At 42.8% G+C, this 14471-nt stretch overlaps 1 protein-coding gene across 1 annotated transcript; it reads left to right on the top strand.

Annotated features, from left to right (window-relative positions):
• The first annotated feature begins 4586 nt into the window (after positions 1–4586).
• Positions 4587–11639, top strand: MKRN2OS (MKRN2 opposite strand). Its single transcript, XM_019433651.2, has 4 exons — positions 4587–4856; positions 8280–8329; positions 9570–9732; positions 11182–11639. The coding sequence occupies exons 1-4, from the start codon at positions 4639–4641 to the stop codon at positions 11420–11422; spliced, it is 672 nt and encodes a 223-aa protein (XP_019289196.1). The 5' UTR covers positions 4587–4638; the 3' UTR covers positions 11423–11639.
• Positions 11640–14471: the final 2832 nt, after the last annotated feature.

Raw genomic sequence — 14471 nt, 5'->3', positions numbered from 1 at the left:
AGAGAAAGATAAATACCATATGATTTCATTCATATGTGGAATAGAAAAACAAACTGATGGTTACCAGAAGGGAGGGGAGGGGGTGAGGGAATGAGTTAAATAAGTGATGGGGATTAAGGAGTGCACTTATTGTGATGAGCTCCAGGTGTTTTACGGAAGTGCTGAATCACTGTATTGTATACCTGAAAGTAATATTACATTGTATGTTAATTAATTGGAATTTAAATAAAAACTTAAAAATAAGACACTAGAAGAGGAAACTAAATATAAAACAAGCAGAAGTAAGAAAATAGTAAATATCTGTGTATAAATAAATGAAGTAGAGTATAAAGACACAATAGAGAAAAGTCAGTAAAACAAAAAGTTGGTTCTTTGGGGAAAAAAATCAACAAAACTGACAAACTAGCTAGAATGACAAACTAGCTAAAGACTCAAATTATTAAACCAGGGGGTGCTTTGATGGCTCAGTTGGTTACATCCAACTTTGGCTCAGGTCATGATCTCACGGTTCATGGATTTGAGCCTCACATCAGGCTCTGTGCTGACAGCTCAGAGCCCAGACCCTGCTTCAGATTCTGTGTGTCTCCCTCTCTCTCTTTGCCCCTCCCCTGCTCATGAATAAACATAAATAAGTTTGTCATCAGGCTTTTGGATGGCAGTGCATTATGCCGGAAGAAAATGGAATGATGCAGTAAATAAAACGTTAGCCAAGGACTCTATATCCAGCAAAACTGATCTTCCAAGTAGAAAGAACAGAGATAACTTGTTATCAACATGCAAAAACTTGGGGGAACATTCTTCCTATAAGCCGTAAGTTACCTTTTAGACCATGCACTTCAGACAACCATAATTACTGAAGAGTGACGAAACCAGTAAATAAAAGCTTGTGTCTAGAATTAAGCCTTAGCGAGGATTAAAGGGGATTGCTGTTTACAATGGCAGGTGCTCTGACCATGAAGATATAGAACCACCATATATATATCAAGGCATGATGCCTCAGTTCCTTTTCATAAGATAAATAAATAAATAAAAGAGAGCATGTGTGTGAGTGGGGAAGGCGCAAAGGGAGAGGGAGAATCTTAGGCAGACTCCACCCTCAGCACGGAGCCCGACATGGGGCTTGAGCTCATGACTGTGAGCAGAAACCAAGAGTCAGATGCTTAACCCACCAAGCCACCCAGGTGCCTCTAGAAACACCATTTAAGCAATGAAGATGAGGAGAGTATATACAAAAACAACACTTAACTCTACTTAGTAATCATAATCAGAAGTGGTATATTACTATTTTCACCCCATGACTGTTGTATGTGTAAAATGGAATTAGCAAATGAGTGATCATGGAACATTCTAATTCGGTAATCCTCTGTATCCTGAACAACCAAAATTTTCAGTGGGGAAGAAAAGAGATGGAAATGTAATATAGAACAAGGTAAGTAAAAACCCTGTAGTCCTGAATTTGAATTAGAAATGACAGTATGGGGGGGCCTGGGTGGCTCAGTAGGTTAAGTGTCCCACTCTTGACTTCAGCTCAGGTCATGATCTCATGGTTTGTGGGTTTGAGCTCCACATCAGGCTCTGCGCTCATAGTGCACTCACAGTGCAGAGCCTGCTTGGGATTCTCTTTCTCTGCCCCTCCCTCACTTGTGCACTCTCTCTCAAAATAAATAAAATTTTTAAAAAAGTATGTATGAACTCATGAAGTATTTTATCTTTGTGTGTGTGCATGTGAGGATGCACTTTTTTTTTTACCCCACTTTGCCCACTGAAAAGGTAGAGAAACGATCAACCAGTACATCCTTAGTGTGCAGACTATACTCTTGAATTATCATTTCCCACTGAAAGAAAGAAATCAGGGCTTCTTGGAGGAATGGCCGATTCCAGGTCTGGGTTCAGAGAAAGGTCTGAGATGAACCTGCAACATCTTGATGGACTAGATAGCAAGGAAATCATCAGAGACTATTAGGTTCAAGTGAAAAGGACTCAGGAGCCAACTCAAGAGGCCCAAATGGGACAATCTGAGCTTCAATAAGAATAAAAACTGCATTGGGTTGAAATCCAGCTAATACGTTTATATCTAGGAGTTCATTAAGTGACACTAGAATAAAACTATATGAAACCAACTGGGCACTTTCTGAGTATGTCAGAGATGTCCTCATTATCTTGAAATGTGAATAAGGAATCAGGCACATATCCAATCTTTCCAGTATACTTGTACCACTGCATACATAAATAATAGGTGAGGGGAAGTGTTTCCTCATACAATTATTCCAGCTAGTGTATGAAAACAACATGATAGAATATCATCATTGTACCACTGCCAATGAATGAATGGAGCTCTAGGCACTGAGATTAATGGGAACTAACATCAAATAAGAGTGAAGACCAGATCTGATGTGCCTTTGGTGAGAGAAAATACCACCACGCAAAGTCTTGCCAAGAGGATCAGATCTCACTCTGATCCAGTCTCTGCAACCAGCTGCGAATGTGAAGGATGTACAGAGGGCAGAGCAGTGTGCTGAACTGAACCCTGAGGAAGCAGTCAGCAACATCAGACTGTAGGAGATATTACAGGTCCCATGATTTGGATGCTTCACAGATATATGATAAGAAAAATCAACGGAAGGAAAGGGAACCAAAACTTAAAACACATACCAAAAATGTTTACATGGACAAGACTAAGCCACAATATCTATGGATGCACACCTAGGTGAGGAAACCAAAATGAAACACACGGAGTGATTACTATAAAAGTGCGGGTAGGGGTCAGTTTTGGAGGAAGAGAGGAGGATGGACATGGAAGGGGCTTCTGAGATGGCTAGAAAAGTTCCAGTTCTTGACTTGAGTGATACTTACAAGGGGTTCACAGTAAAGTACTTCATTAAACCATACATTTGTTTTGGGTAATCATCTGTATCTATGTTTTATTTTTACCATAAGAACATTTTTTGGGAAACAGAGAAAATAAGGTAAAAAAGGATTTAAGATGCCAGTGTTTTTGTTTTTAAAAAGAGAATGCTGGTGTATTAAAAATGTTTATCAAGGCATGATGCCTCAATTCCTTTTCATAAGATTAAAAATACCTCTTGGTATTGCTGTCATGAAGATGAATATATTCTCAGTTGAAAGTAACTTGGGTCACTCAAACATTCGAACAAGAGCTGTGTGGTTTATATTAATAATGAACAATCTCAGACCTTGGTCATCCAAGCTGGGCATCTAGCCCAGCTAGAGAGCCTGTCTGCCTTCACTGTAACAAGAGAAGATGGTTGAAATGATTTCTAAGGTGTTTTATAGTTCTGTGAGTCTGATGATCATTTTCATATTATTAACAATTAATATGCATTTTTCTGCATTTCAGCCTACTGTAATTTACTTAAATGTATGCTATGCAACGCTTTTCCGAAGCGACCTTACCCGCCATGGTACCTTCTCTGTGGGTCTTCCCTTTGTCATTGCTTTTCTCTGGAACTTTAAGCATTGATAAGGGTTTGGCTAAATAAAGTGTGGTGCAGGGGTGCCTGGCTGCCTCAGTCAATAGAGCACATGACTCTTGACCTCAGGGTTGTGAATTCAAGCCCACGTGGTGTCTATAGATTACTTAAAAGAAAAAAAAAGTGTGGTGCAACCAAACTATGGATTCCTCTGCAGTCATCTGAAAGGACTAGGTGGACCTGTATTCCTGATATTGTAGATACATTTCCAAGATGAGAAAAATACACACATTCCAAACGTACACAATGTTGGAATTTTAAAAAATTATGTGGAAATTTTCATTTAACATACCATTAGTTTTCTCAGGGAGCTGGATTCGGTGAGTGGAAAAATATTACAGAGGAACAGAAGACATTACCTTTTTTTCTCACATTTTTGTGTAGTTTCTCAAAATTATTTTAAAATTGAAGAATCAAAAAGTGCTTGTAGTAAAATGTCCAGCTTGAGGAATTTTCACAAAATGTTCACAAACTCTCATACAACCAACCCCTTGATCATGAATCGGAACAGCTCCAGACCCCCCAAAACTCCCTCATGCCTTCTCCCAGTCAGTACCTCCTACCGAGGGTAACCACTATCCTTATTTCTAACTGTACTGTTAATTTTTTATGAGCAAGATTACTTCTACAATATAAAACATCAAAAGACAACAGCCTCCAAGGATTTCTTTCATGTATTTATCCAACAACAAAACAACATAACTTCTTCTAGAAACACAAAAATAAATGTGGGTCCTTAACTCCAAGCAGCTCACAGGCTAATGACTAATCAAATATCAGAGCCCATGAGAAGCATGAATCTAGTCCCACCAGCGCAAGGGACCACTCGAAGAAGTGGAGCAAAGTTTCACAGAAAAGTAGGGCTTTAAAGGATGAGTAGGAGCTGACTGACGGCGGCTGCAGAACGTACAAGGCTAGAAAGAACCTTTGTAAGTGAGCACAAATGAAAACTAGCTCTTTAAGATACCAGTTTATGGGGCGGTCTGGTAACGGGTTAATCCTATTTGGTTTGGCTTCCGAAGCTGTCAATCAGAATGACGTCATTGTTGATCAGGTTACTCGGGAGGCGTACATTTATTTGCCAGCCAGGTAATGAGGAAAAGGAAGTCTCCGGAAACTAACCCTGGTTGCCCAGGAGGGGAAAACCATGCACCCTGCAGAGGCTGCAAAGCCCTTAATTAAATTCAACCACTGTAAGAAATACATCTACAGCTTCAGTGTGCCCCTGTGCTGCCCCCTCTGCCAGCAAGTCATGAGCTCGAGGAAGCTGGAGGAAGCACCTGTTAGCATCTCCAATCCCTTTACCAACGGGCATCAAGAAAAATGTTCGTTCCTCCTCAGACCAACTCAAGGGACGTTTCTTAGGTACGGTGTTTTTTAAGTGTTACATTGAATTCTGTAAACTTTTCCTTTTGTGTTGTGGTCACTAAAACTTTCTAACATGTACTATACAGGGTGAGGCTTGGTGGATAGTCTTGCCAGTTTTTTTGGCATTAAATCCTAAAATGTAGATCTACTCATTTCATAAAGATAGATGGTGTATGTACTTTCCTAGAGGGATAAGTGCAAGAATATATGAAGAACACGTGAATGTCAAACCCGCTTATACAATCTTAGGAGAGGAAAACTGAAAGCTTGGAACTTTTTTTTACCCATAGATTTTGCACTAAGAGGCTAACTGGGAAAACGACCCAGCGGCTACTCCAGTCAAAATAATTCCTTTACTGTGAGTTAGCCTTAAATATCTGTGGCAAACAGGTACCATGTACAAAAGCCTGAAAAACGGCCACATACAGACTATTCTACATGGTGGTGAATTAAATTGAAGACCAGACCTGGTGTGCCTCAATTGTGGATGCCACCTGACTTTAAGAAAGATTTCAGAAATCAAAAGAAAGGACCTTACCTCCTTAGTGTCCCTGTGGAGTTTACAAATGGAACTAGAAGTGGCCCAGCACAGGCCAGGTGTTGAGAGCATGGATGCTACAGAACGATGGCACGTGCTTTAGGAAGCGTGTTCGTAAGCATCATTGTGACCTAATGCCGAGACATCCTAGCCTTCTTGAAATCCCCCCTCCCAATGCTCATGTGCCCTCAAGAGCTCTGGTTTGGGGTAAGACGGTTGGAGTTGTCTATTTATTTCCCTGCTTACTAACTTCCTTAATTGATTTCCTTCCTGTCCTTATGTGGATAAAATGAACGAAAGTGTGCACTTTTGCACCCCTGACTCTTCCTGGAGGTCACAGGATACAGAGAGAACAGTGCAGGCCGTAGTACCACAAAGCCCCCAATTCCTATCCTGTTTTCAGACAGCATCAGACCCTCTGGAGTCTCTGTTCCTCATCTGCAAAATGAGGGTCCTGCCGACCTTGCAGGGTGGTGAGGGGCAGTGTTAAGGCAGAAACATGACCCGGGCACCAGACACAAAGTGGAGCCAACATGCTCTTTTCCGTGCTATTCTTTTCATATTCAGTTCAGAATGTAACTGGCAGAAACTTCATTTCCCTTATCTAAATCATGAAGCCCAAAATGTTTCACAAGATCCCCTCATTCATGCTAACTTGGAGAATTACTTGGCTAGATTCTGAAAGCTTTTGAATAAAATGATTAAAATTCAGAATTCATCCACTATAACACTGATTCATTCAACAAATCCTTACCAAGCATCTCTGTGTGGGAAATGCCAGGGATGTCACAGTGAATGAGCCAGAGCCCTGCTCTCCAGAACACGATAGGCTTTTGGGTTGGCCCCTAATAAGCATTGATGTACTCTGTGATGTGGTAGCAATACTGATGGGCCTGGCCTTCCTTGGCATCAGTAGAAGGGACGTGGTGGTGTTGAAACAGGTTATATGCTTTAGCATCCTCCCATCCCCTCACGCCAGGATCTGCAGAACTTCAAGTAGTCCCCTGCCCACCAGACCTTCTAAGGCCAACTTCTAAACTGTTCCTTTCCCTCTCATCCAATTTCCAAACTCTCAAGAATGACTCCCACTATTCACCTTGAGAAAATTTCATCTACTTTGTAAAAGAGAACCTTCAATGACCCTCGGAAATCACTGAGGTTCTCATCAAACTGGGTTAAGATCTCTCAGGGCTGCCACATATGGTTGTACAGGTTGTACACTGCACAAAGATGCTTTGTCAAGGTGGTTTTGGGTCCTGAAACTCAGGAGGCACTACACCTAGCAAGCCAAACATGCTGGGCAGAGCTGCATCTGCAGGAAAAAAGGGAACTTTTCTTAATTTGTACAAAGGAGTTGTATGAGAGAGAGGTGGCCCTGCCACTGCCCCTATGACATGCTTCTGTAACAGTCTACATTTTTTTCCCCTTCAGAGCACTTATCTGTTAAAAACTCGTTAAACTAAAAAGTCTTCTCTGGAAGCAAGCAAACTCCAAGAGGGCAGAGACCTTGTCAGGCTTATTTCCTGTTGTGCTACTAGCCTTTCACTTCAAACGACAGGCCCATAGTTCGTTCACACCTGATAAATATCTGTTGCATGACTGAGAAATAACTGAAGGACAGGGGGAGGGAAGGAACACCTAGGATTGAGGCAGGAAACAAAGTGCAGTGACATGCTTATGCAGCAATCTTGGGGTATGTAAGTGCAGCGCTACAATCAGACTGGTACCTTGTTGCCCGGCTTCATTCTCAGCCTCTGAACCCACAGTCTCAAAACCCTCAAAGTGGTGGCTGCAACAAGATGACCTGGGGGATCACTGTGAAGGTGGGGCAGCCATTTTTGTTTTCAGTCATTTTAAACCCTCGGACTGCTCACTTTAATGAGGAACCTGCGGTCTCATGAAGGAGCTTTATCATTTAACAACAACTTCTGATTTATTTACTAAAAGTTATTTTAATGTTTATTTTTGAGAGAGAGAGAGACAGAGGAGGGGGGGAGATAGCATGAGCAAGGAAGGGGCAGAGAGAGAGACACAGAATCTGAAGCAGGCTCCAGGCTCTGAGCTCCAGGCTCTGAGCTGTAAGCTCAGAGCCTGATGCAGGGCTGGAACTCATAAACTGTGAGATCATGAGCCAAAGTCGGACGCTTACCAACTGAGCCAACAATAACCTCTGATTTATTTGACACTTGCAGGCACTCAACTGGTATTTTATTCTTACAACCAGCTTGCTAGGAGGTTTATGATATTCCCATTTTCCAGATGAGGAAACTGAGATCAGAGAGAGAAAGTGACTTGCTAATGTCCCCGTGCTAGTAAATGATGGCCTGGGATTGGAAATGAAGGTTAAATCATACGGAATCATAGATTTAATGAACAGTCTCAGGTAAAGAGTAATTTCAGAAAACAAGGCCATCCAGGAAAAGTGGGTGTGGCTGCAGGCTATAAAGACCAAAAGACGCTACTTTAGTTTTGAAGGTAGAGGTCCACTGAGATGCACTCAGGATCCTCTCCCCGGTCAGCCTGTAACCTCACCTACAAGGCGGGAAGTATGAGGATCTCTTTCAAGAACTGACCTCCAGCTGTGCCCCTCAGCTGGGCACCTAAGAGTTAAGCTGACTTTATGCTCTAGGAGGAATGGCCTTCCAAGGCCTTCCACTGCCTTTAGTGATGGGGGGCCAAAAAAATCCAGCTGGGGGTCCAGGGGAGTATTTTCTACCTCAGATGTACTCTTGGCTCAACCAGTTTTGAAACAGTGCTTCCATTCACATGGCCACTGATGGCAAGTTTTGGCACCGGCCAAGATCACTCTCCTGCTTTTAAATATGGACTCTTCATGCCAGTCATGTGCAAATGAGAAAAAACAGAAAACTTGTTTCTTTCAGGGAGTACGATGGAAGGTCTGATCTTCACGTGGGAATAACCAACACAAATGGTGAGTGCACTGCCACTGGTTTTTTGTTTTGTTTTATTAAAAACTTAAAATGTCCCCACACTACTAGGTAGGAGAGAGTGGTATTTCTAGAGAAAAAGTGCTCATGACAACATTTAATTAGGGAATTCCTCTTTTCCTGGGGTTCTCATACCGTACCATTAGGTGGGCGATGCTTACCCCCCTTAAAAGAGAAATACTTGACTTTACAGTAACTTAGTACTAATGACAATTCTAAATATTTGAAAGCTTGTTAATGTTTTCTCAGCCAAGAGTATCACCAAGCCTGTTTTGTTGGTTTTTTGAGAGAGGAACATGATTTCTTCTTGTGTTGGAACCAGAATCTGGACCCAGCACACTGCCACTGGGTCCTCACACACCAGGGTCTCTGGTGGCCAGGCACGGGCCTCAGGAATAAACCAAGGGACAGAGGACTTGGGCATGTGGTGGGTTCACTTAAAAAAAAAAAAAAAAAAAAAAAAAAAAGGGCATGTTTAAACACAGCAGTTCCTTTGCCCAGACTTAGCTCTGAGGGCACAGCCTCTAGGCCCTGAAGCCAGAGCATCCAGCGTACAGGAAGAGGGCCTGGTACCCCAGTCACAGGGGGTCGTGGGCCTAGGGATGGTGAGCAAAGCCAGGCAGGTGAGGCTGTGATCACAGGCCTCATAAGTCAAGTCTGAAGGCAACCTTTCTGCACCTGCTCAAGGCGGAAGAAACTGACCAGCGAACAGAAACCCAGGACTGGATTTTTGAACTCAGATTTACCCACATGAGCAAATTTACCACCCATTTCATCAGTGGAAATTTATTGCTGATTTAAGGAAAGAAGATAGACCCATTGGTAAATAGAAAACTTGAGCAAAAAATATTTGGAGATGAATATCTACTCTAGTCTCCATTTCCTGGGGGCAACTTCACGGTGCTGGAGAACAGGTAGAGCAAGAACTGGGTTTCCCTGAAAGAAATGCTTTGCTGAGGGCCCGGGAGGCAGAGGCTCGTAACCCCCAATCCTGACTCTAGGCAAGGCCCTCTCTAAATCTGTTAGGCGGGTGGCTGCCTCCCCAGCTTGATCCTGTGAGATTCTAGGGCCTCTCACGGTCTACTGCTCTTCGACAGTAATCACAAAGTACAACTGGGTTTCTGTTATGTGGCATTTCCCAGGGGCAGTTGTCATTTTCTGATGGCCTCTAAACAGAGGTGCATTTTCCCTTAGGCTTCCGCATGACTCCAGTTTTGGTTGCAGGAGTTGTGTATAATTACACCATGCACGGGGTCCAGCGAGATGAAGCAGGGTGGGAGCAGAGTGTAAGCATCCCTTTACTGCAGCCCGGCATGTATGGACTGATGGATCAGTGGGACAAGTACCTGGAAGACTTCTCCACCTCGGGAGCCTGGCTGCCTCAGAGGTACAGGGCTGCAGGGGCCACCCGCTCATTCACCATGCAGGTGGGACCCCAGCTCAGAGGACTCTTAAGCTGTTTAGTTCATGGTGAGCCTGTACCAAGAGAGTAGTACCTGTAACAAAGTTTAAACAGGGGTTGAATTACTTTGGGTTTTCTGCAGAGGTGAGCCAATGTACATTTACACAATAGAATCACAGCATTTTTTAAAATAAATGTTTATTCATTTTTGAGAGAGAGACAGAGAGATGGAGAACATAAGTGGGGGAGGGGCAGACAGAGAGGGGGACAGAGGATTCAAAGCAGGCTCTGCATTGACAACAGCACAAACCATGAGATCATGACCTGAGCCGAAGTCGGATGCTCAATCAACTGAGCCACCCAGGAGCCCCAGAATCACAGCATCTTAAGAACCAAAAGGACCACAGCTTAGTACTCCAGTTATTTGACTAGATATTTTTACATACTTAACATTTAATATGTACAGCAAGACCCCTATTATATTCCCTTAAACATCTTTTAAATGTTTAACATGTAAAAATAATGTTTTTGTGATTTGGCAAATTTGAAATTTCTCAATTTTTTGCTCCCTCAACACTTTAGATATATAGCATACTTGTGAACCTAAATTGTCTTGAGGCTTCCCTTAAAATAAGTTTAGACACTGGGATACCCTAAAACCTGGAAGGAGAACTCCATTTCTAGAATGTCAGCTCCCTAAGTTGGCAGTTTCCATACAATGAGTCAGCACATGTAGACATGCCCACTCCTGTCTTATGTAACTTGCAAGTGGACATGGCCCAAACTGCCAAGTGTCCCTCGAAATTGCACCTCTGGGAGCTCTGTCACCAAGGGGGTCAGCACACATAGGGGCCCAGTCCGCTGACAGCCCAATTTCAATTCTGCAAGTCCTTCAACAGCTTCATGGCTTGTTCCTGAGCAGCCTTTTTTTTTCTTTAAATTTTTTTTTTAACGTTTATTTATTTTTGAGACAGAGAGACAGAGCATGAACAGGGGAGGGGCAGAGAGAGAGGGAGACACAGAATCTGAAACAGGCTCCAGGCTCTGAGCTGTCAGCACAGAGCCCGATGCGGGGCTTGAACTCACGGACCATGAGATCATGACCTGAGCCGAAGTCGGACGCTTAACCGACCGAGCCACCCAGGCGCCCCTCTTTAAATTTTTTAATGTTTATTTTTGAGAGAGAGACAGAGTGTGAGTGGGCGGGGGAGGTGGGGAGCAGGGCAGAGAGAGAGGGAGACACAGAATTCGAAGCAGGCTGCAGGCTCCAAGCTGTGAGCTGTCAGCACAGAACCCGACGCGGGGCTTGAACTCACAAACTGTGAGATCATGACCTGAGCCGAAGGTAGATGCTTAACTGACTGAGCCACACAGGTGCCCCCTGAGCAGCTTTTAAACCTAAGCCTTCCCTTCTCACCATCCTTCTTTTGTAAGGTATGAAGAAGACCATCACAACTGCTACAGTTACACCCTCACGTTCATTAACTGCGTTCTGACCACAGAAGGCAAGGGGCAACTGGACAAGGGTGAGTTCACGGAAAAGTACGTGGTTCCGAGGACAAGGAAGGCTTCCAAATACATCACACTCTACCGAGGGATAGAGGAGCATGGTTTCTACGTGACCGACTGCCCTGAGGAAGAGACAAACCCTTCTGAGGGGAGCGGTGTGTGCTGAGTGTGCCGTATGCCAGCAGAGGGGTAGCTCGGGACTTCCTACCATTAGTAGATACTAGAGATTTTTAGGTGGGTTAAACTGTGCTTAATACCAAAGTGTTATGACTTTACGTTTAGCATATTTCCACATACTGCAGTATAAGAATTTATAAAATTAATAAAGATTGTCCTGTTTTTAAAAAACGTTCTATTTATTTATTGCAAGAGAGAGAGAGAGAGAGAGAGAGAGCACGAGCATGTGAGCGTAAGCAAGGGGAAGGGCAGAGAGAGGGAGAGAGAATCCCAAGCAGGCTCTGTGCTGTCAGCATGGAGCCTGACACAGGGCTTGATCTCACAAACTGAGTCAAAATCATGACTTGAGTCAAAATCAAGAGTTGGTTGCTTAACCAACTGATCCACCCAGGCGCACCTATAAGGGTTTTTGTTTTTTTGTTTTGTTTTTTTAAAGAGAGCATGAGCTGGTGGGAAGGGACAGAGGGGGAGGGAGGGATGGAGAGAATCTTAAGCCGGCTCCATGGAGCCTGATATGGGGCCTGATCCCACGACCCTGGGATCATGACCTGAGCCAAAATCAAGAGTCAGATGTTCAATTGACTGAGACACCCAGGCACCACACCCTGGGTTTTAAAAATTGTATTGGATTACAACTAAATTATTCTCATAATGGTTTGATTTTTAAACTGAGATTCCATGATACAGCAGAGTGGCAGCATTTTTATTTACAGAACAATGAAAACTATTTCTATAATTAAAGCTGAACAAATTCACCTTTCCATGTGAACCCAGAAAGTAGGAATTTGTAGAAAGGTGAGCAAGACACAATTAATGAAGTAAATTCACTGGATTGTTTTTATTTAAAAAGCACATGGTAGCCTTTTGACAGCAATAGTGAAACAAAGAGAAGAAAGAAGGAAAGACGTAAGGAAAGCAAGTAAGCCAGGGTCTTGGAATCTAAGTCAGGAAACAGGTTCCACTTCTCAATTAGCCTTTATGAGCATATATGCAAAGTGGATGGCAATTCCTCAAGTCATTCTGCTTCATTTTGCCTGACCTCACATGAGGAGATCAGGGTATTGAGTTTACCAAGGCAAAGCACATCCCCTGCCTACTTTATTATTTTTTAAACTTTATTTATTTATTTAAGTCATCTCTACACCCAGTGTAGGGCTCGAACTCACGACCCTGAGATCAAGAGTCGCCAGCCAGGGGCCCCTCCTCTGTCTACTTTAAATGCATAATTCAGGAAGGATACAAGGAGAGGTGGACTTCTTTCTCTAACACCTTCAGGGGAAGTAAGGGGGAACAGGTGGGAGGAGTAATTATGAAGAAATGAGGTGACTTAACAACCACATCAGAATTCATATGTGCAAATAATCACTGAACTTTAGCCAAGGAGCGAAATGTTTCAGCATTCCTCTCTGGAAACTGCTTCCAGAGTTCACTTTGTTTTTGACCAAATGTGATATACTGCCACATCTAATCTTATGCCCCAGCTATGGCACCAAATAAATGATGTCTAATTTCCAAAAAACCAAATCCATCTTTAAGGAACCGGTAATTTACCCATAATAAAGATATTCAGAAAACTTGCTACAGATCCGTAAAGCCTGTTACCAAGGAGGCATTTGGGTAATGTTTCAGAACTCGGCAAATTCAGTGGGGGGAAAATGCATGGCACACACACCAACATTTGCATTTATAAGTTTGGGTCCTTTTAAGAGAAACAAAACTTCCCACCCAGAACATGATATCGCTTTAAACAGAATCATGACTACTCTTTTGTGGTGTTCAAGAAGTTATAAAGACTTGACTGGGTAAAGATGAAAAATCGAGTGTTGAGTTTGGGATATATTCCAATTTGTCCCTATTCTCTTAACACACTATTTTTGGACTCTACTTCTCTGGTCCAGTTCTTTACCCAATTATTGATAATCAGAGCAGCTGTAATTAATGAATATTCATTAAGGACTCCATACCTGAGTAAATTTCTTAATCTTTCTTCCCTTTTAATCCTTAAGACCACCTTGAGAAGTAGGTACTAACAATATTCCCAATTTGCACATGAAAAGGGAAACTGAGGAAATGACTTGCCCAAAGTCACACAGTTGGAAAATCAGAGATCAAATCTAGGTTTGACTGTGAAGGCCGTGCACATAACCACTGGGCCACCATTTGCCACCATTAGAGAAGATAAAGGAGAAAATAAAGATTGTGCTTCCATCGACATTCAAACAGGGAATGGAAATACATGTCATAAAAATTCGGATAAAATAAGGGTAAATGTTAAAAATGGCAATTTCATGCTTTCTCTTAGTGCAGCATTCCTTGATTTTCAAACAAAGCTTTCACGGCCTCCAGTCCCTGTTTTAGGGACTGCTCTCCAACCTGGGGGTGAGAACGGCAGCAGTCAGCCTATTTCTTCTTTCACTTCAGGAGGCTACAAATTCCCTCTCATAAAAATCACAATACCACCTTACAAACTTTACCCCTAATGAAGGAAATTAAGCACTGACATAACACCAATAGATGGCAATGTTGCTCAGTTTTGCAGAATTATGAACTGAGAATCCTTCCATTAAGTTTCTTTTATCATACCAGCTAAATGCTAACTGAAGGATGAGGAGAGTCAGCATTGGCACCAACTCTGCTTCCCAGAAGAGTTCTCCAGAACTGGCACCCCCACAATGCACCTCTTCCATCTCACGGTCTAGTGCTGCCCTGGGCACACATCTAGTCCTCGTCAACCCTCAAGTAATGACTGACTGCTGGGCTCCTTTTCACTGCAAGGTCATAAAGTTAGCCTCAGGGTTAACTGATTTGAAAGTCTAAAATGATCCACCCAAAGCATTTCCCCAAAGCTTTCAGGGCATGCATGAATCACTCCTATAACCAGGAAAACCTAATAAACATTATTTTAGAAAAAACACACAATGGCCATTTCTGGCTCCCCTTGCACGGGAGGAGAAACTTCTCCCCATCCCCAGAGCTGTCTTCACTACTTTACCTCCAACTATTTTTCTGTCACCTCCTTCTCCTCCACTCTGTCACCT

The sequence above is a fragment of the Panthera pardus genome, unplaced genomic scaffold (genome assembly GCF_024362965.1).
Source record: "Panthera pardus isolate Hobbes unplaced genomic scaffold, ASM2436296v1 HiC_scaffold_8, whole genome shotgun sequence".
Taxonomy (NCBI): Eukaryota; Metazoa; Chordata; class Mammalia; order Carnivora; family Felidae; genus Panthera; species Panthera pardus.
The sequence above is the reverse complement of the archived record's forward strand: the minus strand, read 5'-3'. Positions and strand labels throughout refer to the sequence as shown.

Coding starts and splice junctions, on each gene's coding strand:
- MKRN2OS (XM_019433651.2), top strand. CDS start 4,639: ATGCACCCTGCAGAGGCTGCAAAGCCCTTAATTAAATTCAACCACTGT. Junction 4,857..8,279: donor ACTCAAGGGACGTTTCTTAG/GTACGGTGTTTT, acceptor TGTTTCTTTCAG/GGAGTACGATGGAAGGTCTG. Junction 9,733..11,181: donor GGAGCCTGGCTGCCTCAGAG/GTACAGGGCTGC, acceptor TTCTTTTGTAAG/GTATGAAGAAGACCATCACA.